General features: G+C 42.5%; 1 protein-coding gene across 3 annotated transcripts in view; it reads left to right on the forward strand.

The window, feature by feature from the left end:
- kbtbd3 (kelch repeat and BTB (POZ) domain containing 3) overlaps positions 1-25,519 on the forward strand; it is a 36,081-nt gene extending 10,562 nt beyond the window's left edge. For 2 of the 3 annotated variants that reach the window (XM_085999085.1, XM_085999086.1), the window contains exon 4: positions 16,870-25,519. In XM_085999085.1, coding sequence (XP_085855211.1) covers positions 16,870-18,469 — 1,600 coding nt within the window. In that variant the 3' untranslated portion in view covers positions 18,470-25,519. Of the gene's footprint in view, positions 1-69; positions 6,828-16,869 lie in introns of those variants that run through there. The other variant, XR_015079752.1, reaches the window with a different exon arrangement.
- Positions 25,520-26,206: the final 687 nt, after the last annotated feature.

Here is a 26,206-nt window from a genome sequence, read left to right on the forward strand (position 1 = left end):
AAAAAAATATATATATATATATATCAGTTTATACCAGGCTAATTCTGCCTCACTTTGCATCCTCTGTAGGTTCTATGATGCTTGGATTTACAAAGTGCCTCTCACTTGACAGTGGTTTCCATAAGCAGACTTTGCCCCTTACGATCCAGAAGCTGTACCTTTTCTGTAATCTGCCCTTGTAAAATTGAGTACCCTAAGGAATACCAGTTATCCTGCTTGCAGTGATTTGTTTAATGGACGATGTTGTCTTGCACGCCGCTACCTAACTCCTTTCAAAATGATGGATATTGCACATAGATCTAGTTCTATAGATTAAATCAACTATTGTACATGTTTCTAAATCTATATAAATATGAAGCTTGAAAGTCTGCCAAATACTGAGAGTACAATATAAAACACATGTAGTAAAAAAAAGTACATTATGGGTCAATTATCTTTTGTAAGAACATCCAGATGGGAAAAGAAAATCTTTGCTTTGGAGCAAAGTGTCTCTCTCAATGGCAAATTCAGCCTCTTTGGTTCTATTTTCAACATCAGCTGTTGTTTTCAATCCTATTGTAACATTATATAATAGATTGCAAACTACACGAAGAAAGAAACTGAGTAGTTTGTCTGACCTATAACAGAGCTCAAATTAAGTTTTAAACTGTTTGAAATGGCAGCTTCTAATCTTGTTATTCTTTTTGAATTTTTAATGTGAACTTAAAAAAATTACATTCAAATATATAGCTAACAATGTGAATACGTTATGCAAGTGTTAAGCTAGATAGGATTCATGTTATTTTTAGGCTAATTACCTTTCTGTCTGTAGAGTATCAAAGACCATTAACAAATTCCTCATCAGTCAGTCAATCAAGGAAAGGAATCTGTTAAATCTTTAGATCGAAAGGCACTTTCTCCTATTTAATTAAAAATGCAACAAAACTATTCAAAATCTGTGATTCTCAGTTTAAAACAAAATGAAAAAAGCTCAAGTTCAACATATTGACTATTAAAGAAAAGTTCATATATTGTGAATTGTATTAAGTTGAAGGGCAAGTCAGGAATGGAGTTTTAAATGCACCATTAGCAAATAGTGGTATTTAAGTGTAACTAACTGCACATAAAACAATGAGATACGTAGAATGTTACAGCAGAGAAACTGACCATTCAGCCCATCAAGACTGCACTGATGTTTTTCTCCTCGAGCCAAGCTAGTCCATTTTCACTACTGCTTGCTCCCCTACCCTTTAATAATCCATTTCTAATTCCCTTTTTAAAATAAATGGTCTCTGCGTCAACAAAGGTTGACAGCAGAGAATTCCAAATTTAAATCACCCTCTATGTAAAGAAATTTATTTCTAACTACCCTTTTTCTTTTTGTGATTATCTTAAGTTTGTGCCCTCTAGTTCCCATCTCTCTGACCTGTGGAAACAATTTAATACTACTTGTATTATCATAACCTTCTTGGCTGTAGTGATATTTACATAATGACATGTTCCTACTGCTGGGTCTTCCTTTGATGACCCTATTAGGTGTGCTTCTAGTACAACATCCAAGTGCTCCATGATTGGGAAGAGAATGTATGGTGATAGACTGTTGTTGGTTAGCCTTACGAATTTGGGTCTGCCACGGGTATCTCTTTGGGTTCAGTGATGTCAGTCACTCTCTTAAACAGTCTGGTTGTCTGCTTTTTTATGGATACTGATTCTCACTGCCCTGTATTTGTTAGTGTGGTGGTGGGACCCTTGAGCGTAACAATGAAACTCTCTTGTTATCTGGATTGGTTCATCATTCTTAAGCAAGTGTACTCCTTTAACCTCTCTGAAGATGAACCAAGTTAACACTATATGAGTTGGTTAGGTTCAGTTTGTAAGCCACTTTATTCCACAGTAGACAAAGCATACAGAACATTGAATATGATTAAATTTACTTGGTATAATCAATACAGTTTCTGTTTGCATACTGTTACAAAAATATATGCAATGTGCATTCCACTAGCCCACTTTAGGGTATCTTATCTTAATGTAAAAAGGATAGCCTTTCTGCTACCAATGTGCTCCACTGCAGCCTTACTCCTTCTGGTGTCTGTCAGTTTTTAAGAAGCCCCTCTTCAAAGACTAGCAGAGATAAGAGATTTATCATCATCAAGGTGCCACATGTTGCTGGAATGACCAGATGTTGCTAACAAATAGACCATTGTTTGGGAACTCTTCAAAACAATGGCCCATTTAAAACACCTCTTGACTGCCACTAGATTGACAACTCAGGTTGGGACTGTGGTCTAGCTAACTACTTTTAGGCAATATTCTGCTCAAAACTCATTTTCAGACACATTTGGAACAGGTAGATGAGCTGGGACAGCACATTCATCTTTATAGTACTTGCTTGCCCCAGGAGTGACATTAGTAGACTGCCCAATTTATCCAAGTCAGAGAATATACATGCTATAAATTGAGGGAGTATTAATTACTCTTTTACAGTGTTGAAAGGGTAGGGGTTACATTTACAGCCAGATATCTGTTTAAGCACAGAGAAGGGCAGGATTGGTATATGGGAGTACCTTCACCACACGGACTGCAGCGATTCAAGAAGGCGGCTTACCACCACCTTCTCGAGGGCAATTAGGGATGGGCAATAAATGCTGGCCTTGCCAGCGACGCCCACATTCCATGAACGAATTAAAAAAGTGTAGAAATGCCTTGTGTGAGGGACATGTTAAGTTTGTAGTCTGAAAGTTGACCAAACTCATAGAAACATAGAAGATAGGAGCAGGAGTAGGCCATTCGGCCCCTTGAGCCTGTTCCACCATTTAATGAGATCATGGCTGATCATCCAAATTCAGTACCCTGTCCCTGCTTTCTCCCCATATCCCTTGATCCCCTTAGCCTTAAGAAATATATCTAACTCCTTCTTGAATATATTTAATGAATTGGCCTCAACTGCCTTCTGTGGTAGAGAATTCCACAGGTTCACCACTCTCTGGGTGAAGAAATTCCTCCTCATCTCAGTCCTAAATGGCTTACCCCTTATCCTTAGACTGTGACCCCTGGTTCTGGACTCCCCCGCCATTGAGAACATCCTTCCTGCATCTAGTCTGTCTAGTCCTGTTAGAATTTTATAAGTTTCAATGAGATCCCCTCTCATTCTTCTAAACTCTAGCGAATACAAGCCCAATCGACCCAATCTCTCTTCATACGTCATTCCTGCCATCCCAGGTATCGGTCTGGTGAATCTTCGCTGCACACCCTCCATGGCAAGAACATCCTTCCTCAGATAAGGCGACCAGAACTGCACACAATACTCGAGGTGTGATCTCACCAAGGCCCTCTTTTGATGACTTGGAAGATGAAAGGTAGTGAAGTAGCAGGGCTGCTTGCATATGTTGTCAATATATAGTGTTATTTTGTGCACAGTCCCACCAACCTACATTCCATGGATGGATGAATTTGTCCTTATGGCTGTTGTCAATGGTTTTCTGACCAAGGTGTTGGGGTAAAAGAGAAGTCTTCCCTCCTCTCAAGCGGACCCCCTGAGATAAGGGGTCGACACTTGCCGTATAGCAACCACAAATTCACCAGACGGACACCTTGGATAAGTTTCACAATCTTTATTCAAGCATATGCAAGGGGAAAATCTCAGTCTCATCCCAGAGAAAGGATTCTTTCACCGAGTATCAAATACGTACAGCAATTATACCCTAACTTGTGGCGTGCACCCCCCTTCTACGCTTATTGATTGGTCTACAGAATCATGCTTTGAGAATCTGTATGTCCTGTCTTATCTTAAGCAAGGACAAAAGACCAGCTTATTAGCTTTACAATTCCTGTTTTGTCTAGGTCCTACATTCCTAATCAAGGATAGGAGACAAACTTATCAGCCTTCTAGTTTCCACTAATTGAGATTCTAAGAAGTTATAGTTTTTTCTAACTTTTAATTCTAAAGTCATTTTTGTTCCCTTACAATCCCCCCTTAAGGCCCTTGGCTATATGCCCAAGCCAGGCCATTTCCCTATTACTTTCTCGTGGGTGAGCCCCAGGTTTGTCCCTCCGCTTGGGTAGCTACTTCCCAAACTGCAGGATCTGCCTGTTGTCTTTCCCATCGAGGTTATATAAGATAAGTCCTTTCTGCCGGACTTTTTAAATTTGCCTTATCCAGTTTTTTACTTATCGCTTTCGCTATGGCTTGTCTCTTATTCCTGCTACATTTTTGACAGGATAACAATAACAAGATCACCAATACAACGCCTTGTACGACAACCAATAAATGTAATATTATCCTTATCCAGGGGTGTATTTGCACATTGAGTCCAGCATTCCAAAACTTAGTATACCAAGGCCGACTAGCCAACATTTCTTCAGTGTCCTTTTGTAGCTTATCTATTTCTTCCATCAAAATAACATACTTTTGCCTCTGCTTCTGAATGTCATGCTCCAGTTGGATCTGTTCTTCATTCAGTTCGGGTATCAGTTTTCCTTGTGGCCTTATTGCCTTTGTATACCCTTCTCGGATAGGGTCCATCACTGTCCCATTAATAGTTTCTTCTTTTAGTTCAGGATATATGGTATACCCGTTTATATGTGTCTCTTCTTGTGGGGTAAAGCAGAAGCCAGTATCCGTGATGGCACAGTAGGTGGTCCCTCCCTTACACGTAACTGTCATATTGGGTGTCTTGGTGCTTACACACCATTCTCCATTCCCTCGCGGGGTGGCGGTTATTTCGGAATCCCGTGTCATTGGCGTGATACTCAATGTGCACCCTTCCGTTCGGCCATAACCACAGTCATTCTTGGTGGATCTCGGCATAAAACAACTTGGTTATTTCTGCAACAATCATCTATGTTAATACCCCTTGTACTGTTGTTCTCCTTAATCACATGTCTGGACAAGTCATGGTAGCGCACGCGAGTTTGATTCCTTATCTCCCCTATATTGTTTGTTTGGTATAAGGAATCTCCTTTTGTTACATCATACTGCGGTGTTGATAGTACAAATCCTATTATATTTAAATGTCCGGTTATGCATCTAGCTTTTGGTATCCAAGCATGACTATTCCTCCGCACCTCTCGCGTATCGGTTTTCCTTGTGGCCTTATTGCCTTTGTATACCCTTCTCGATAGTGTCTGTCACTGTCTCATTAATAGTTTCTTCTTTTAGTTCAGGATATATCTTCATTAAGATGGAGAGTGAAGTATTTGACTCAGAGACTAGGGTCCTGAATTTAAATAAAGGAAACTGTGATGGTATGAGGCACGAGTTGGGTAGGATTGATTGGGGAATGTTACTCAAAGGGTTGACGGTGGATAGGCAATGGCAAACATTCAAAGATTGCATGGATGAACTACAGAATTTGTTCATCCCTGTTTGGCATAAAAATAAAACAAAAAAGGTGACTCAACCATGGCTAACAAGGGAAATTAGGGCTAGCATAAGATCCAAGGAGAGGACGTATAAATTGGCCAGAAAAAGCAGTAAACCTGAGGATTGGGAGCAGTTTAGGATTCAACAAAGGAAGACAAAGGGATTAATTAAGAGGGGGAAAATAGAGAATGAGAGTAAGCTTGCAGGGAACATAAAAACTGACTGTAAAAGCTTCTATAGATATGTGAAGAGAAAAAAAATTGGCGAAGTCAAGCGTAGGTCCCTTGCAGTCAGAATCAGGGGAATTTATAATGGGAACAAAGAAATGGCAGACCAATTAAATACATATACTTTGGTTCTGTCTTCACAAAGGAGGACACAAATAACCTCCCAGAGATGTCGGGGAACATAGGGTCTAATGAGAGGGAGGAACTGAATGAAATCAGTATTTGTAGGGAAATGGGTTAAGGAAATTGATGGGATTGAAGGCCGATAAATCCCCAGGGCCTGATAATCTACATCCTAGGGTACTTAAGGAAGTGGCCCTAGAAATAGTAGATGCATTGCTGGTCATCTTCCAAAATTCTATAGACTCTGGAACAGTTCCCATGGATTGGAGGGTAGCTAATGTTACCCCACTATTCAAAAAAGGTGGTAGAGAGAAAACGGGGAATTATAGACCGGTAAGCCTGACACCAGTAGTGGGGAAAATGCTAGAGTCCATTATAAAAGATGTAATAGCAGAGCACTTGGAAAACAGTGACAGGATTGGACAAAGTCAACATGGATTTACAAAAGGTAAATCATGCTTGACTAATCTACTGGAATTTTTTGAGGATGTAACTGGTAGAATAGGTAAGGGAGAACCAGTGGATGTGATGTATTTGGACTTTCAAAAGGCTTTCGATAAGGTCCTGCATAAGAGATTAGCATGTAAAGTTAAAGCACATGGAATTGGGGGCAAGGTACTGACTTGGATAGAGAACTGGCTGGCAGACAGGAAGCAAAGAGTTGGAATAAACGGGTCTTTTTCCGAGTGGCAGGCAGTGACTAGTGGGGTACCGCAGGGATCGGTGCTAGGACCCCAGCTATTCACTATATATATTCATGATCTAGATGAGGGAACTAGATGTAATATCTCCAAGTTTGCAGACGACACAAAGCTGGGTGGGCGTGTGCGCTGTGAGGAGGATGCCGAGAAACTCCAGTATGATTTGGACAGGTTGGGTGATATGGCAGATGCAATATAATGTGGATAAATGCGAGGTTATCCACTTTGGTGGCAAAAACAGGAGGACAGATTATTATCTGAATGGCAATAGATTGGGAGAAGGGGAAGTGCAACGAGACCTGGGTGTCCTTGTACACCAGTCGCTGAAGGTAAGCATGCAGGTGCAGCAGGCGGTTAAGAAGGCAAATGGTATGTTGGCCTTCGTAGCAAGAGGATTCAAGTACAGGAACAAGGATGTCTTGCTGCAGTTGTACAGGGCCTTGGTGAGACCACACCTTGAGTATTGTGTGCAGTTTTGGTCGCCTTATCTGAGGAAGGATGTTCTTGCCATGGAGGGAGTGCAGCGAAGATTCACCAGACTGATACCTGGGATGGCAGGAATGACGTATGAGGAGAGATTGGGTCGATTGGGCTTATACTCCGCTGGAGTTTAGAAGAATGAGAGGGGATCTCATTGAAACTTATAAAATTCTAACAGGACTAGACAGACTAGATGCAGGAAGGATGTTCCCGATGGCGGGGGAGTCCAGAACCAGGGGTCACAGTCTAAAGATAAGGGGTAAGCCATTTAGGACAGAGATGAGGAGGAATTTCTTCACCCAGAAAGTGGTAAACCTGTGGAATTCTGTGAAACCACAGAAGGCAGTTGAGGCCAATTCATTAAATATATTCAAGAAGGAGTTTATATATTTCTTAAGGCTAAAGGGATCAAGGGATATGGGGAGAAGGCAGGGACAGGGTACTGAGTTTGGATGATCAGCCATGATCTCATTGAATGGTGGAGCAGGCTCGAGGGGCCGAATGGCCTACTCCTGCTCCTATCTTCTATTGTTTCTATGTATGAGTCATGTTTTTAATCTAAGGTCCAATTGGTAAATACATCATTCGGTATCCAATCCAGCACTTCTCCATTTTGGAGTTGCTCTAGGTTATGTTCTACTTCACTAAGTATCCATGTTCCGTACCCTGCGCAAACTATTTCTGACTAGTTGCCGGCTCACGCCTTCCCCTGCTTTGTTTATCAAGTTTATAGTTCTGGCGTGGTCCCGCAACATGTGAGCCACTTGTAGCAATTCTCCCTCCACGCCATCACCTAGCTGTGCCTGCAGTCTTTGATTGATTGTCCCCTTCCCTACCGAACAATTCTTGTAAGATTCGGATTAGGGCATCAACCCGATCGTCTATGGTGTGCAGGTCTATAGTGTTCACCGTCGCAACCCTTGACGCGTATCCCACGCCTGCCGTTTCTAGTATCCCTCCTTTCTCCCGGTCCCCTTTTCTACCTGTCCTCCTTTTCACATTAAATGTCATGGTTCTTGATTCAGGGCCTTCAAGAGCTCGTAGGGTCACGTTATTGTACAGGCTTACGGTTTCCTTTCCACAAAAGCTGGGAATGTTTATATCCGTTAGGTTTAGGAACACCGTAATTATTCGTTGGCATACCCCAAAGTGTATTTTATCCTTGGTTTTCTTTAGTACCAATCCCCCTTTTGCTCCTGATCACAGCTAACGTCGCTCGAGTTTCTGCAATACAAGCCTTGTTGGTCCCTTTGGCCGGCCTGCACAGCTTCTCCCATGGCTCCCCCTATAAGGGGTAAGATCCTGTAAAACATAATATATCCCTGTCGTCACCGGTTAATTAGGTTCCATGCCTTTTCAACTGGGTCCAGTGTTTCCATTTGCCGGTGCCCCTTATATCTACGCATGTGCACGTGTCACTTACCATTATTACCTGATGGGGGCTGGTCCATTTTGGCGAGAACCCGGGTTTCTCTGGGTTGTTTATCTTTACCTGACTGCCTACCTGGGGTATTTGGACTTTCTGTTCCTTGGTGTCGTTCTCCAAGTCTTTAATTACTTGCTGGCCTCTAGCCTGTGCTTTCAGGTCGTGTAATTGCTTAGAGTTCCATCACAAGCCTCCGTATTCTGTCTTTATATGGTCCTACGTCCTCACTTCCTGTGACCAGTAACTCGGGCAGTCTCATTGCTCTCCGTGTCATTAACTCAAAGGGCGTTAGTCCGGCTAGGGGTTGCCCTTAATTTCATCAGGACTCGGGGTAACATGTCCACCCATCCCTGTCCCGTGGGGTGGCTTCTTCCTTAAGCATGTTCACCTCCTCGGGCCCAATTGCACACGCACCGACTTGGGCTTCATTGGTCAGATTCCCTTACTCAGCTGCCCGCTTGGCTGCCCATGCATTGCCCTGTTGGTGTCGGTCAGTAATCTTCATGTGTGCTTTAATTTTTATTATTGCGCACTCTTGGGGTAGGAGGGAGGCTCCCACTAATTCCTTGATTATATTCTCGTGTCTTATGGGTCCTCCTCCTGATGTCATATATCCTCACCTACTCCAGGCTACCATGTAATCATGCACCACCCCAAAGGCATACCGACTATCTGTATATGTTTATACTTTTTCCTTCAGCTAACCTCAGGGCTTCAGTGAGAGCCACCAATTCTGCTACCTGAGCCGATAGGCTTCCTTCTAGCCGACCTTCCCTTTTAACCTGTCTGTTGCCATCTACCACTGCCCATCCTGTTCGTGGTGTCCCGTCTATATATCGCCGGGACCCAACTACATATAGATCAATTTCCGCTTCCTCGAGCGGGGCTTCACTAACATGACTATTTTCCCCTTCACTTCCTGTCATGTTACACTGATGTTCCTCCCCTTCCGTTATAATCCACCCTGTGGGATTGTTACCGTTGTCTTTAACTGTTGTTACTGTGCCATTGGGGGGGTATGAGCATCGCCTCCCATGTGGCCCTACGTGCATCTGATACAGTTCTAAGCCTTCCTGTGTTAAGCAACTCTACTAGGGCATGCTGGGTATGTAGGATAATTTGTCCTAACATCACTATTGGTTCACTAACTCTGACGGTCCACGCAGCGCAGTCGAGGGCAGCAACGCATCTGGACAATCAAGCAGCTACAGGCTGCTGCTTAGTGGAGTAGTACGCTACCGGCCTTTGTCTATCCCCATGCACCTGGGTTACTACCGCATTGTAATGATCCTTACTGTGGCAGTTATAGATGTGGAATGGCCTATTCTGGTCTGGTAATCCCAGGGCAGGAGCACTTACGAGGGCTTGTTTAACTTTACAAATGCTGTTTCTTGGTCGGGGCCCCAGTCCACCGGCTCCTGGGATGGTTTCCCCCCTTTGATCAAATCCTGTATAGGCTGGGCCATTTCTGCATATTCTGGGATAAAGTTCCAGCAATAATTAAAGAGCCCTAGTACCTGCCTGACCCCGTTCACAGTTCCTGGCCTCGGCATCATTCTAATAGCCTCCTTTCTGTCTTCGGGCATTTGTCTCTTCCCTTGTGTTATTATGTATCCTAGGTAGGTTACTTTGTCCTTCCCTACCTGTACCTTTCTAGGGTTTACCTTTAGTCCCGCATTCTGTAGGGCTCCCAGTACCGTAGTCAATTGAATATTGTAGAGGGATCTGCCACTATCGGATGTTCTCGCAGAGTTATCTTATTCAATGCGGTCTACACAAATTTACACCAACCAGAATTTCACTGTGGCCACAATGAAAGTCTGGTTTTAATAGGTTAATTAACCTCATAACTCCAATTCAATTTTTTTTTTAAACTAACCAGTATCACTTGGAAAAGAAAGAAAGAAGCCACATTAACAAAGAAACAATCCCCCATGTCTTGTAAACATTCAAATTCATTTTCTTCCAGGCACATTGGCAACTGTAACTTCAAGGCTGAAGCTTATCTTTTGTAAAACAATTAACAAACTTAAAACAACACACTCTTGTCCATCATTCAAGACAAGTCTTCAAAGAGTTAAACAGCTTTTAGCTCTCTGTACAAAAGAGTGGGTGGAGCTAAAACAGACACAACAGACACTTTCAAAGACAGAAAACTTCCACACTTTCAACACAAACTGAGATTCCAGCATTCCTTTTAAGATTCCTTTCACTCAGCAAATCCTGTATTTTACTTGTTTTGGACAGAAACTGATAGCTTCTGTGTCAATAAAACTTTAATTTTTTATTTCCTTATTCCCTTTCTTAAATTACTGGTACTCTGGTACAATTTTGGCACCCGTTTTTGGTCCAAATTCGAGTACGTCTACTCAACTCATAATATGTGCGAGCCACTAAAATGATTAGCTTTTCTTCCTTTAATTTTGTATCCTTGGCCTACCATTCTCTTTGTTTTACCGGTGGGTCGTTCGGTTGCCAATCATTTTTCTTCATCATATCTATTAGTTTCACATTCTTTTCCGCTAGCATTTTTACTAGGGACCCCTCCGGTCCCCAATCATACCCGTTGGCCTTTCTTTAAGATCGCTGGGGTCGGTACGTCGCCCCTAGGTTATTCTTGTACTCCTTCTTGTCTGCGCCGGCCGTATACGACCAATGCCGGTTCGCTGGTATTGCCTCGTTGGCCGCGCTTCAGGACCTACTCATAACCCGTATCGTGCTTATTCCTCGGTTTCCGTCAGTTCGTGGTTTGCTATACTTAGTTCTTTTATACAGATTACCTCCCCGTCCACAATGTATCTGCTCTAACTTGTAGGTGGTATTTAAAAGATACTCGCTCACCCAACAGCTGCCACATTGTTCGGGTTGGAGAGTCTTTATCCTGCCGACTACGCCAATTGTTGGGATAAAAGAGAAGTCTTCCCTCCTCTCAAGCGGACCCCCTGAGATAAGGGGTCGACACTTGCCCTATAGAAACATAGAAGATAGGAGCAGGAGTAGGCCAGTCGGCCCCTCGAGCCTGCTCTGCCATTCAATGAGATCATGGCTGATCATCCAAATTCAGTACCCTGTCCCTGCCTTCTCTCCATATCCCTTGATCCCTTTAGCCTTAAGAAATATATCTAGCTCCTTCTTGTCTTGAATATATTTAATGAATTGGCCGCTACTGCCTTCTGTGGTAGAGAATTCCACAGGTTCACCACTCTCTGGGTGAAGAAATTCCTCCTCATCTCTGTCCTAAATGGCTTACCCCTTATCCTTGGACTGTGACCCCTGGTTCTGGACTCCCCGACCATCGGGAACATCCTTCCTGCATCTAGTTTGTCTAGTCCTGTTAGAATTTTATAAGTTTCAATGAGATCCCCTCTCATTCTTCTAAACTCCAGCGAGTACAAGCCCAATCGACCCATAGCAACCACAAATTCACCAAACTGACACCTTGGATAAGTTTCACAATCTTTATTCAAGCATGTGCAAGGGGAAAATCTCAGTCTCCTCCCAGAGAAAGGATTCTTCCACCGAGTATCAAATACGTACAGCAATTATACCCTAACTTGAGGCATGCACCCCCCTTCTACGCTCATTGATTGGTCTACAGAATCATGCTTTGAGAATCTGTATGTCCTGTCTTATCTTAAGCAAGGACAAAAGACCAGCTTATTAGCTTTACAGTTCCTGTTTTGTCTAGGTCCTACATTCCTAAGCAAGGATAGGAGACAAACTTATCAGCCTTCTAGTTTCCACTAATTGAGATTCTAAGAAGTTATAGTTTCTTCTAACTTTTAATTCTAAGAAGTCATTTTTGTCCCCTTACAAAGGCAAAAAGAAAGGAGGAGAGTGGACATCCCTGTGTGATCCCATAATGGAGAAGAATGCAAGGGAGGTGTATATGCTGTAGAATTGAGGTGTGAATAGATATATCAATCCAAATGTCATTCAACCACTGGGAGCAGGAAGTCCCACTATACCTGACAAAAAGCCTTCTGCACATCCATCGAGAGCAGCAAGGGCTTTTGCATTGGTAATCACATTAAATAATTTCCTGGTATTGTCTTCTGGTGCCTCATATAAAAGCAGTTTAGTCTCAGTGGACTATTTTAGGAGCTATCATGTACACTCTGGAGGCCAGTAATATTGTTGGTATTTTACAGTCTTTATTGAACAGCAATATGGACCTACCTGTAGGATGTGCATGAGGTGGGATCTTGGTCTTTCTTGTGTGTCAGTGTGATTGTTACTTCCCTGAGTGAGCCTAATAGGATGCTTATGTCTTGTATGTGGTGGAATAATTTCCATAGCATTGTTATTAGCTGAGGGAGTAGAACTTTATAGAATTCAGCAGGGAACCTGTCAGGCCCCAGTGTTTTGCCAGACTGCAGCACATTTATTGCTGCCTGGATCTTTGTGGCTTGGATTGAAACATCTTCTGATGACAATTGAGGAAGGGGATAGTTTGTCAAATAATCTTTGGGCACCGATTAATTTATTTTTAAACAGACATTGACACATAGATGACAGTACTGTTTTATGGCTGGCTGAGAGGAGTTGTTCTTCATTGGGCTAGAACTACTTTTGTAATGTAGGAAACACTGCAGCCAATTTGTGCATTGCAAGATCCCACAAACCGTAACGTGATAATGACCAAATAATCTGTTATAGTGAAAGTTGGTTGTTGGATTAATGTTGAACAGGCAGAACTCCCCTGCCCTTGTTCAAAATAGTGCCGTGGGATCATTTGCATCCATCTGAGAGGGCAGACGGAATCTTGGTTTAATGTCTTGTTCGAAAGGCACACCTCTGACAGCACAGCACTCTCAGTACTGTACTGGTGTGTCAGCCTAGATTTTGTGCTCTGGTCTCTGGAGTCGGACTTGAACCCACAACCTTCTTGCTTAGAGGTGAGAGTTGCTACCACTGAGCCAAAGCTTACACCTACAGGAGTAAAGATACTTACGAGTTTTCAATTAAACATTCACCCTATATACTGAATTTAATATACAGTATAATGGATAGATAAATGATATGGACTTAGGAATTGAGAGTAATATTGAAATTTGGAGATGTGGCAAATCGTGAAAAGGATTGTGGAAGATTGCAAAAGGACGTAGGTTATCAGGATGGGCATATCAGCAACAGATGCAATTCAATGTAGAAAGTGAGAAGTAATATATTTAGGAAGTAAGTGTAAGAAAAGAAAATACACTTAAATGGTAAGATTGTAAAAGAAGTAGAAAAGAAGAGGGGCATTGGTGTGCAGGTACACAGGTCATTAAAGGCACAAATAATTATGCCAGAAAAAGGGCAAATAGATTCTTGTTTCTGTACCTAGAGTCATAGAATATAAAAGCAAAGTGGTAATGTTGAATTTTGTACAAGATCGTTAGCTGCATTGGAGTACTGTGGACAATTTTGTACATCCCTTATAAAATGATATCACCCTGCATAAACTTGAGCTCATCTAAAACTCTGCTGCCCACTTCCTAACTTGCACCAAGTCCCATTCACCTGTCACCCCTGTGCTCCCTGACCTACATTGGCTCCCACTCCAGCAATGGTTCAATTTTAAAATTCTTATCCTTGTGTTCAAATCCCTCCATGGCCTTGCTCCCTCCTTATCTCTGTAACCTCCTCCAGGCCTACCACCCTTCGCGATCTCTGGGCTCCTCCAATTCTGGTCTCTTGCGCATCTCTGATTTTAATCGCTCCACCATTGGCAGCCATGCCTTCAGGCCCAAAGCTCTGGAATTCCCTCCCTAAACCTCTCAGCCTCTCTACCTCTAAGACACTCCTTAAAACCTACCTCCTTGAGCAAGCTTTTGGTCATCTGTCCTAATATCTCTCTGTGGCTTGGTGTCCAATTTTGTTTGATAAAGCTCCTGTGAAATGCCTTGGGATGTTTTACTACGTTAAAGGCACTATATAAATGCAAGTTGTTGTTGTTCATATAAAAGAAGTGGAAAAGGTGCAGCATAGATTTGCTGGGATCTTATAATCTGAAAGTTTCATGGCCTCCATTACTGATACTAGCTTTTTTTTTCAGATTTATTAATTAACTGAATTTAAATTCCCCAGCTGCTGTAGTGGGATTTGAACTCGCGTTGTGGATCATTAGTCCAGGCCTCTGGATTACTAGTTCAGTAACATAACCACTATGCTACCGTTCCTGATATTTACAAGATTATGAAGAGTTATGATAAGGTAAATAGCTTGTTTCCACTGGATGGCAAGAAGATAACAAGCGAGCATAAATTTAAGATAATCACAAAAAGCATTACAGAGGATATTAGAAAGAAATATTTACACAGATGGTTTGAATGTGGATTTCTCTGCCATAAATGATTATTGAACAAAAGACCACAATTATTTTAAGAGAGAATTAGATAGTTGCTTGAAAATAAGTATTAATGGATATATGGGGCAAACAAAGTGGTGTGAAACTAGATGGCTTATGTGGAGAAAAACATCAGTGCAGACTTGAAGGGTCAAATGGCTTGTTTCTGTGCTACAATATTGTATGATTCTACCTTGACTTAATATTCATGTATGTAACCCAGAATCTCATTTGCCTTTTTATGGTCTTTCCTGCCTGCACTCCCCCCTTTTTAAAGACCTATGTAACTGCTCCCTTAGATAATAAAAACAGAAAATGCTGGAAATACTCAGCAGGTCAGGCAGCATCTGTGGAGAGAGAGACAGAGTTAATGTTGCAGGTTGATGACCTTTCATCAAAACTCCCTTAGATCTCTGTTCCACCACTCTTAAGAATCTTATCATTTAGGGTATACTTATTTACACAGTTAATTTACCCAAAAGATTTTATTTCACATTTCTCTGCATTAAAGTGCATGTCATCTGTCTGCCCACTCTGCTAATTTGTCAACGTCCTCCTTATGCCTATGTCCAGTGTATTAATATAAATTGAACACAAAAGGGATCCCAGCACAAATTTCTCAGCCACAGTACTACCCACATGTCATCCATTTACTTCTAGCCTTCACTTTCTATGTGCTAGCCACTTCTCTATGAATGTTACAATCTCTTTAATACCATACACCTTAATAATTTTCATAAGAAGACACTTAACATCCTTAACAGACACATATATACTGTACAACATCCAATGTATTCCCTTTAGACACTGTAATTTCATCAAAAAATCAATTAAGTTTGCCAAGCATGACCTGCTAATTGTTTCTCATTTGCCTATGCCTTTCTAATCAGACTATGCTTTTCTAAGCATTTTTCTACAGCTATAAATGGAACAGTTCAATTTTTTTGAGATTGTCCTCTATGTTTTGTCTATTATTGGAATTTCAGTAAAACCCATACTAAATGTCTCCAACCTCATTACTTCTATAAATATTCTAGTTTAATGCTCACAAGCTTTTGTAACTTCCATCATTAACAGATTTCAGCTACATTAAGATGCTACAGCATACACTTTGCTATGTCTGCGAGCACGTTGCCAGAGCTTTTCAAAACTAAGTCCCACTGTTCTGCTCGCTCATCATAGCCTTGCATCTACTCTGCTTCAAATATACTTGAATTGACTTATTTTGGTTTTCTGGATATGAACTAGAAAAATGGTTGTACAGGTAGACTATCCTTTATCCGAACCTCTGAAAACTGAAAGTTTTTTCATTCAGCGTAAGCCGTGCACACGACATGACCCGAGTGGCGCAAAACATGATAGGAGTGGTCCTCTGGGGCCCAGAACAAGAATTCCTGCAGATTGTCGACACACCGGCCTTCGCTCTCGATGTTAAGTGTGACTGAGGGAGCTCTGCCTTTCCCTGTGAGCAGGGCAGAGGGTCACAGAGTTCCCTCCTGGGTAGGAGATTGCAGGCCGAGCCGGGCAGTGTGAAGGAGGTACCGGGAGAGTGAACCCAACAATACAGCGGCCCGTCCGATAGCTGCAGCAGACCGTCCGATATGCTGCCGTTCTATCCAAACTTCCGGATAGACCAGCGCTAATGTTGTCAGATACGAAGGTTTTCATCTCCGTATCTGACAACAAACACTGTTGCTCAGCAACAACTTGTAAACACTCGGCCCGTGGCTTGGAAGCGTCTCTGAAGCTGTTGCTAAGCTACAGAGATGCTTTCCAGAGCTTGCCGTATCTGACAACAAACACTGTTGCTCAGCAACAGCTTGTAAACACTCGGCCCAGTAGCTTGGAAGCGTCTCTGAAGCTGTTGCTAAGCTACAGACGCTTTCCAGAGCCTGCCTGTGAAAAGAATGCTAGGAGTTTCCCAGTCTGAAATAATACCTTCTGAAATCCGAAAATTTCCGAAAACCGAAACACAGCTGGCCCCAAGGTTTTCGGATAAGGGATAGTCAACCTGTAGTATGTTTAAATTTGTTTTGAATTTTTAGAAAAAAATATTATTGATGTTTGTGTACTTGCAGAAAACCTACCCGTAAAGTAATTTGAAATATTGTTATCTAGACTATATTATGTATTAAGTATTGTTTAAATAGAAGTTGCAAATCATGTAAGAAATATTTAAGATTCACAGTTTCTGTAATGTCCTATTAAAGGCAGTAGTTATGTTACTGTTTCCCTTGCAGAGCCATGTTTGAAGTTCACATGAGGGAAAGGGATGATGGAAGTGTAAAAATCACTAATTTATCTCCGGAGGCTGTGAAGGCATTTCTGGATTTTGCTTATACAGGGCTTGCAGAGATATCCGAGACCAATGTTGAAATGTTCTTTCAGATGTCCTCATTTCTTCAAGTGTCACTGCTAGCTAAAGCATGCAGTGATTTTCTGATCAAAACCCTTGATCTCACCAATTGCTTACAACTTTTGTCTCTGTCTGAGGGTTATGGTTCTACCGCTTTGTACAATCATGCTTTGCTATTTGTAGTGCAGCACTTCTCGCTTCTGTTAAAATCCAATGATTTTTTAGAAATGAATGCTGGACTACTAGAAAAATGCCTTGAAGCAGATGCATTGAATGTCCCTGATGAGGACGCTGTTCTGAATGCTGTTCTTCAGTGGACACGATATGATGTTGACATGAGAGAAAAGCATTTGCCTCACTTGATTAATCTAGTAAGATTGCATCAGCTATCCAAAGAAACTCTGGAGGACTTTATGAGCTCTGAAAGTTTACTAGCAAACAATCCTAAATGCATGGAATCCATTAGTGATGTTCTCAATAAACTTCAAGAGTTCAATGGGCTCTTTCCTGATGCAAGACCATCCACAACAGAAAAATACATATTTGTTCACAAAACCGAAGAAAATGGTGTGATTAAGCATACATTTTGCTATAACATTGAAAGTGATACCTGGAAGGAGTTGCCCGCTACAGATATTATTGATTTTCCAGGGTCAAGTTTGGTTACCTTTGGAGAAAAAATATTTATTACTGGAGGATGTAAGATTGACTGCAGTAGATGTATACGACTGCACATTGCAGAAAGATGTCATGATGCAACTGATCAGACATGGTGCTACTGCCCAAGGACAAACAACTTCACTTCTGTTTCATCAATGAAAGATACTCGGACCATGCACACATCGGTTATCGCAATGAATCAACTTTTTGTAGTAGGTGGGAAAACCAGAGGAGCACGAGATATCCGGAGTCTTTTAAATGTTGAATCCTACAACCCACTTACCAAAGAATGGAGATCGGTGAGCCATTTGCCAAGAGGAATTTATTATCCAGAAGCAAGTGCCTGCAACGACATTATATATGTCCTTGGCTCTGAGGTGGAAATAGCTGATATCTTCAATCCGTCAATGGATTGTTTCTTCAAATACAGTGTGTCCTCTGATCAGTGGTCAGAACTTGTTGCAGAATTTGGCCAGTTTTTTCATGCTACCCTTGTGAAAGCTGTCCCAGTAAATTGCACTTTGTACATTTGTGACCTTTCTACTTACAAAGTCTACAGTTTTTGTCCAGAGACCTGTGTTTGGAAAGGTGAGGGCTCGTTTGAGTGTGCGGGCTTCAATGCAGGGGCTATTGGGATTGCAGACAAGATTTATATTTTGGGTGGGGATTATGCTCCTGATGAAATCACAGATGAAGTACAGGTGTACCACAGTAGCAGATCTGAATGGGAGGAAGTATCACCAATGCCCAGGGCTTTAACTGAGTTTCACTGTCAGGTGATTCAGTTTAATAGATATCGGGATCCCTGGAAAAGTCAATTCTAATGTTAATTGGTGACAAATAACTTTTTTTTTTAGTTAGTCAAACTATTTATTTAAATTGTATTTTTAAATTTAAACTTATTAATTTCCAAGCAAGCCCTTTTCCCCCGCCCCCCCCCCCAAAATAATGTCCCCTTACTTCTCTCCTATAGGCGAGAATGTTATTTCATTAGCTGTCTGGTCCCTCATCCAGTGACCGTCCTCACCTTGAGTTCTAGATGATGAATGTTGGCAGGCTATTTGACAGTGCTGACCATCACAGCCAACCTTAATCCTTTTTGTCACTTACTGTTTATGCATGCAGTTTGCAATGTAGATCGCTGGATAGCATTCAAGGCTTATATTGGATTTTTATCCTCCTTAGCCTGGGAACACTGGGGTTAATTTTCACTGCAGGTTTCGAATGTCTGGTGGGCATAGTGATCGGTCTCGTTGCCTGATTGTGTGAGCAGAAAGCCTGGGCAATTTTGATGGTCGGGCCTCGTTTGCAAGTAATTTGCGGGCTACCCACATGTTGGTAGCGCTGATGGGTACCCCGCATGCAGGCAAGTATTTTAAAGGGTAAATGTACCTCATAAAGAGCGATGTTCTTTCACCCAGAAGAAATAGTTGCTGGTTGTGTGAATTTTTAAAGGCTGAACAAAGTGTCCAAGTCATGAACCCCCTGGTTCAGTGACACAGCGTTGGCGGTCCTGGTGGAGCAGCTGAGGACATGGAAGCAGGTTTTCTTCCCTTCAAATGGCACCTGGGTCGCTAAACAAACTGAGCAGGAAGTCTGCAATGAGGTTGCTGAAATTGTCAAATGCCTGCAGCATCAACCCAAGGATATGGGTTCAGTGCTACAAGAGGTTCAGTAACCTGACGAAGATGAGATTGATGTCTTTCTATCTCTCTGCATTTGACCTTGTAACATCATTCTTTTTGTATTTGTCCTCCGCACTCCAAACTGTTCTCTTCCCCGCTCCACTTGCTTCTTCTCCAATCGCAGTCGGTCACTGTACCAGCTCTCTTTGTTACAATCACACATTCACCTGCTGCTGATGCCCTCACAATAGGCATAAAACAGCAGTCTTTGTTCACCTGGTCACAAATGGAAGGCTTCTGCTAATTGCTTACACGCTTCTCACTGCAGCCACTCTCTTGTACATGAACAGCTCCCCGCACTTCTCCCAACTTGCTATGTCTGTCTTTCAGCAGGCACATTAGATGAAGATGCCTCGCAAAGCTGCACAGCTCTTCACATGAACCACACACTCCAACTCCTTTTGCAGGAAAAGCTAGCACACAAGAGGGAAAGAACGTTAACCATGGGAGAGTATGTTTGCCTCCATTTAGGCTCTTGTGAAGATGGAGAAAGCCATGCTAATCTTTGGTGAAGGCAGCTTGAAGAGCATCAGTGATAGCGAACTCAGCAAGGTGTTTGCCTCTTTCTTTTTTCTTTAGCAATCAGCATGGTACTTGGTGCTGCCTAGCACTGCCGGTCATCATCTACATAACCTTTTCTAACCATGCTGACCTTTTTCCCTTTCTCCAGGCTCTTCCCATCACTCAGATCCTACAAGAGAATACTTGGGAGGAGACAACCCTCCAGAAGAAGCACCGTCCATCCTTCTCGCGCGCCAGCACAGAAATCAGAACCCCAGTTGGGATAGATAGTGAGCTAGAAGGGGATGCACAAGATGATTTATAGTGCACCTGCTCGCCAGTGCTCAGTTTGGGTTCCGCCAGGACCACTCTGCTCCAGTCCTCATTACAGCCTTGTTTCAAACATGGACAAAAGAGCTGAATTCCACAGGTGCAGTGAGAGTGATTGCCCTTGACATCAAGGCAGCATTTGATCGAGTGTGGCATCAAGGAGCCCTAGTAAAATTGAAGTCAATGGGAACCGGGGTGGGGGGGGGGGGGAACTCTCCACTGGCAGGAGTCATACCTAGCACAAAGGAAGGTGGTTGTGGTTGTTGGAGACCAATCATCTCGGCCTCAGAACATCACTGCAGGAGTCACTCGGCATTGTCCTAGGCCCAACCATCTTCAGCTGCTGCATCAATGACCTTCCATCCATCATAATGTCAGCGGTGGGGATGTTCGTTGATGATTGCAGAGTGTTCAGTTCCATTGGCAACTCCTCAGATAATGAAGCAGTCCATGCCCGCATGCAGCAAGACCTGGATGACATTCAGGCTTGGGCTGATAAGAGGCACGTAACATTCACACCACACAAGTGCCAGGCAATGACCATCTCCAACAAGAGCGAGTTTAGCCACCTGCCCGTGACATTCAACAGGATTACCATCCCCTACCAGCAACATCCTGGGGGGGTCACCATTGACCACAAACTTAACTGGGCCAGTCACATAAATACTGTGGTTACAAGAGCAGGTCAGAGGCTGGGTATTCTGTAGCGAGTGACTCAACTCCTGACTCCCAAAGCTTTTCCACCATCTACAAGGCACAAGTCAGGAGTGTGATGAAATACTCTCCACTTGCCTGGATGAGTGCAGCTCCAACAACACTTGAGAAGCATGACACCATCCAGAACAAAGCAGCCCGCTTGATTAGCACCCCATCCACTACCTTAAACATTCACTCCCTCCAGCGCACCATGGCTACAGCATATACCACCTACAAGATACACTGCAGCAACTCACCAAGACTTCAACAGCACCCCCCAAACCTGCGACCTCTACCATCTAAAAGGACAAGGGCAGCAGGCGCATGGGAACACCACCACCTGTAAGTTCCCCTCCAAGTCACACACCGTCTTGACTTGGAAATATATCACCGTTCCTTCATTGTCACTGGGTCGAAATCCTGGAACTCCCTGTGGGAGTACCTTCACCTCATGGACTACAGCAGTTCAAGAAGGTGGCTCACCACCACCTTCCCGACGGCAATTAGGGATGGGCAATAAATGCTGGCCTTACCAGTGATGCCCACATCTCATGAGTGAATAAAAAAAGATTGGGTCCTTGCTCTAATGTAAAGGATAGAGATGCTGACTTCAAAGGCTCAGCCGAGAAAAGAAAACTGCTTAATATTTGCCAGCAGTTATTGGTAGCAAGGACAGCCTGTCGCAGCATGTCTGAGTCTGCAGGAATACAATTGCAGCATGTGTAATATTAGTGTTCTGCAGTTTTCCATGGAGCATGTGGTCACCTCTGGATGCTGCAGCCAGAAGTCTGTGTCACCAGCTCTTGTAGCTTTGATTGGCACCAGTTTAAGCTTCATTCAGTCCGTGGGCTCTACTATCTGTCTGTACTATGTGCAGCAGTGGTAGGTGGCATCTGTGTCAATGGATGGAGGTTCTTTATTGCATGGTAGACAGTCTTGTTCATATAGTATGGATGACTGTTAATGTGGGGGTGGGTGTTCAAGTGGGTAGACAGTACATTTCAGCTGAAACATGGCTCTATCAGTTGCTGGCACGGGACAGTCCTCCTCCTACTTCACCCCACCCCCTCGCTGTTCTCGGGCTCTTTTTCATTGGCTGATGGGAGGTTTTCTGTTGGTACAGGCTCTATTTCCTATCCCTGTTGAACTGCTAAATTGTGTAGGCCGCAGCACACCACAGCAATGTAAGAAACTCTTTGTGGCATGCACAGAAGAAATCCTTCCCCTGATCTATCCAGGCACTGAAAACGTTGCTTGAGTATGCCAGTTGTCTGCTCTAATTTTGCTGTCGTGCTGCCATGGCTCAACTTGTCTCTTTGTTCAACCGGGGCGGAAAGGTTCCACAGAGATGTCACAAGAATTTTTACAAAGGGTTCTCCAATAGCCAACTTACTCATCACACATGGGGGATGGTGGACTGCCAGAGTATATATGCAACATTATAGTTTCCAGGGAACTGGGCACATACCTGCATGATGTTCTGGCGGTGATTTCATACCAGTTGCACTTTAAGGAAGTGGTACCCTTTCCGATTAAGGAATGTCACTGGCTCATGTGGCAGTACCCTGATGGTCCCATGTGCAGTCTGGCTGCCTGTACCTGTGGAACCCTGCAATTGCTGCAAACCCCACCGCTCTTTCCTGTTGGCTCAAGAGGGAATTTGATGTAATCCTTAGCCTTGATGAAAAATGCATCCATCACCTTTTTACTTCAGGCATGGACTGCAGATTAGCTGCTGTGAGCCATGCCCCTCAATGCAGTCTGAAAGGAGCCTGAGGCGGGGAAATTTTAGGGCCATGGTTACCTTTACTGCCACAGCCAAAGAATGGACAGCTGGTAGACTTGGCTGCATGACCTCCTTTAGGAGGCTGCACAGGTCTGTCACCATTTGTCATGAAAACTACAGCCTGCTGATGCGCTGTTCTTCTGTTTAGCTGCAGGTAAGCAATCCTTGGTTTATATACTCCTATGTGCAAACAGCCCCCACCTGTGCTGCCATCACTGGTCCACATCAAGTTCCTCTTGCTGCTGCTGCTGCTCCTCTTTCTTTCTCCATCCACAAGTGAATGGCAAGGATGACTTTGATCCTCTGAACTTCCCAGACATTCCTTTCAGTAAATGAAAGGATCAAAATATGGGATAAAGTAGCAGAAAAACTCTCCAAAGCTCCAAAAACACAACCAAACCACTTTCAGATAGATTCCTGGCATGTGAAGGTGTGCAAGTGAATGCCCCTTTAAATAGCTCTCCCAATTGTCATTTCCACCCTATACCATCCAGTATTTTTCATTCAGCACTACTTCCGGCACAACCAATCAAAATGGCATTTAAATATCTAAATGAGCTTCCCATCTGCTTCAGCCAGGCACCTGAATTTGCTACAAAATAATATGAAGATTTCTCAAAGCCTTGATCTCGCCATTTGCTTGATATCTATCTGAGGGTTGTAATTCTACAACTTCCAATGAATGTGCTTGTACATTGCACCACTTCTTTGCAAATTACAACAACAACAACTTGGATTTATATACTGCCTTTAACGTAGTATAACGTCCCAAGGCGCTTCACAAGAGCATTCTCAAACAAAATTTGACACCAAGCTACATGAGATATTAGGACAGGTGACCAAAAGCTTGGTCAAAGAGGTAGCTTTTAAGGAGAGTCTTAAAGGAGGAGAGAGATATTTAGGGAGGGAATACCAACGCTTAGGGCCTAGCCAACTGAAGGCATGGCCGCCAGCGGTGGCGCGCTGAAAATCGGGGATGCACAAGAGGCCAGAATTGGAGGAATGCAGAGATGGCGGAGGGCTGGAGGAGGTCACAGAGGTAGGGAGGGGCGAGGCCATGGAGTGATTTGAAAACCAGGATGAGAATTTTAAAATTGAGACGTTGCTGGACCGGGAGCCAATGTAGGTCAGCGAGCACAGGGGTGATGAGTGAACGGGACTTGGTGTGAGTTAGCATAAGGGCAGCAAAATTTTGGATCAGCTCAAGTTTATGGAGGGAACATATATCTATTTGTACTGTAGTGTCTTAACATTGCGCATGATTAAAATATGCTAGTACTAACTTCAAATAGAGGTCTACTTTATCATTGTAATTTGTATGGTGTATTAGTGCATGAAAACAAAAAAAATCAGGGAAAACTGTAAAATGAACCTGAACAAAAGAAAAGTGGCAATTTCCTTAATTGGAGTTAATTTTTACTTTCGGCACTAATGGGAAACTTGGGTTGCAGACCAGCCATTTTCTTCAATGGAAAGGAAAATCAGGCTGGGTGTATAATGGGCATCTACCACCAGTTTCCCCCCTCCCTTGCCAAAGTGAAGATTACCCCATTGTATTTTTGGTTGAAACTTGCCTGGAATTTCCACGGGGATTCTCCCACTCTCCTGCTGTAACTTCGATGGAAACCCCACAGTAATGGTGTGAATGGCCATTTATGCCGTTTCTCTGGGTTTTCCCCGAAGCAACAGCGTGAAATCTGGGATCCCCAGTGGAAATTCTAGCTGCGTATCTCTAAATGGAACTGGATGTAAGTCACACTTTCAGGTTTATTTTGAAAATACATTGTTAATATTATACTCAATGTTGTTACTTTTCTGTGGTGATTAGACAAATATGCAATTTCCACTTAACAAAATGCAATCCTCATGGGTTGTCATCATGTATGCTCCTTAAAGAGTGCAGGAGGAGGAGCGGAAAATTACATCAAGGGCAATGTTGTTTTGTGCTCAGCAGACAGGAAGTGTTTGGTTATACAGTGAAGTGCACTTTAGTTTTTCCACGTTTAAGGTAAGAGAATTCTGAGCGACACTCCTCCTACAATATAGCCAAATATTCACAATAGTCTTCACCTTGATTGACTGATAAATTTCAGTCTTTATGAGCACTGGGACTTGAACCCTAACCAGAAGGGACATGAAGAAAACATTTTAACTGTTACACTACTACTCAACAACTGTGAAACGATAATGATTCCAAGCATTGTTAACATTTTAATTTATTTTGTATTTATTAAAAAAAGCTATAAAATGGGAGTTCATTAGTTCAATCTTTTCTGTACCAATGTAATGTTATGCCGGCTTGTAGAATAAATTTTATTTACTTAAAACTGAAGAATAATGCAGTAATAAAGCGTATGAGTTTGAAAGCTCGTGAACTTTCTCCTTTCAAATTTCCAAATGTAATAGTACTCTACATATGATAGATATTTGCAATAGCCAACAATTTTATAAGCTGTGGAGGTTGAAAATGTAATGTTCAGGTTTATGCTTGGTTTAGTAATGTAAAAAGATTAAGCAGAGTTTAAAGTGAATACTTGGTGGTAAAATTGTATTCGTGTGTGTTTTTGTTTTTAGCAGCAACGGTCTGTGACCTCTGTATGCAACGACAAGCATGGAACTGTATTTCTTTTATAACCCACTATAAACTTAAGGTCTCTGAAACAGAGTACAAAGGGTTATACTATTGCCTTTCTTATAGTGATTTTAGCAATGAGCTTCCAGGTCTAATATTTAATTGACTACTGTATTCATGCATAGATCTTTAACCCAATTTTGGAAGACAATAATAGGCTGGAGTGAAGCCACCTTCAGATTAATTTATATTTATAATGAATGTTCCTGCAAATGCCATCTGAAATAAATGTACAGTGACTCAACCGATGTGTAAACCAATGTAAATTATTTCTGATTACACCTCTGTGAAACGTTTTGGGAAGTATTTGTTGTAACTTGATGCAATTGTTTTTAAACTGTAGATTTTGATAAAATGATGAAACTGAAAATGTTGTAAAACCTATTTTCTGCCTATAGGTATCACTAATTCACGAAAAAATGTTATTGTGTAAAGAGCATTTTCAGAATGTGCTAAAGACAGCTAGTGAAGAGTAAAGGCTACAGCACCAACTTTTTAAAATCTAAAATTTTTAATAACATTAAAAATATAAATTCTCACCTCCTTCCTCCCCTCAGTCCTCGGAAAGCCAGATCCTGCACCACGCAGGATAAATGAGAAGTATCATTTGGCCCATCATTGGTAATTAGTTATAAGTGACTGTAGCTAAGTATTATCACTCCTTTCTTCCATTACAGCAGCTAACTGTATCCATGGCTTTAATCTGAACTACTGCACTCACAGTCTATTCCAAGTGTTATTCACTCTTTACTTGAAGAAGTTCCTGAAATCAGCCCTAAATTTGGCTTGCACCAGTTTGAACCTGTGTTCTCTTGTCATACTGTCATGGCACACCTTATAGAATAGAATCATCGAATCTTGCAGCACAGAAGGAGGCCGTTCGGCCCATCGTGCCTGTGCCGCTCTTTGAAAGAGCTATCCCATTAGTCCC

This window comes from Somniosus microcephalus, chromosome 10, assembly GCF_052327205.1.
Source record: "Somniosus microcephalus isolate GS21.2 chromosome 10, FLI_Smic_1.0, whole genome shotgun sequence".
NCBI classification, from domain to species: domain Eukaryota; kingdom Metazoa; phylum Chordata; class Chondrichthyes; order Squaliformes; family Somniosidae; genus Somniosus; species Somniosus microcephalus.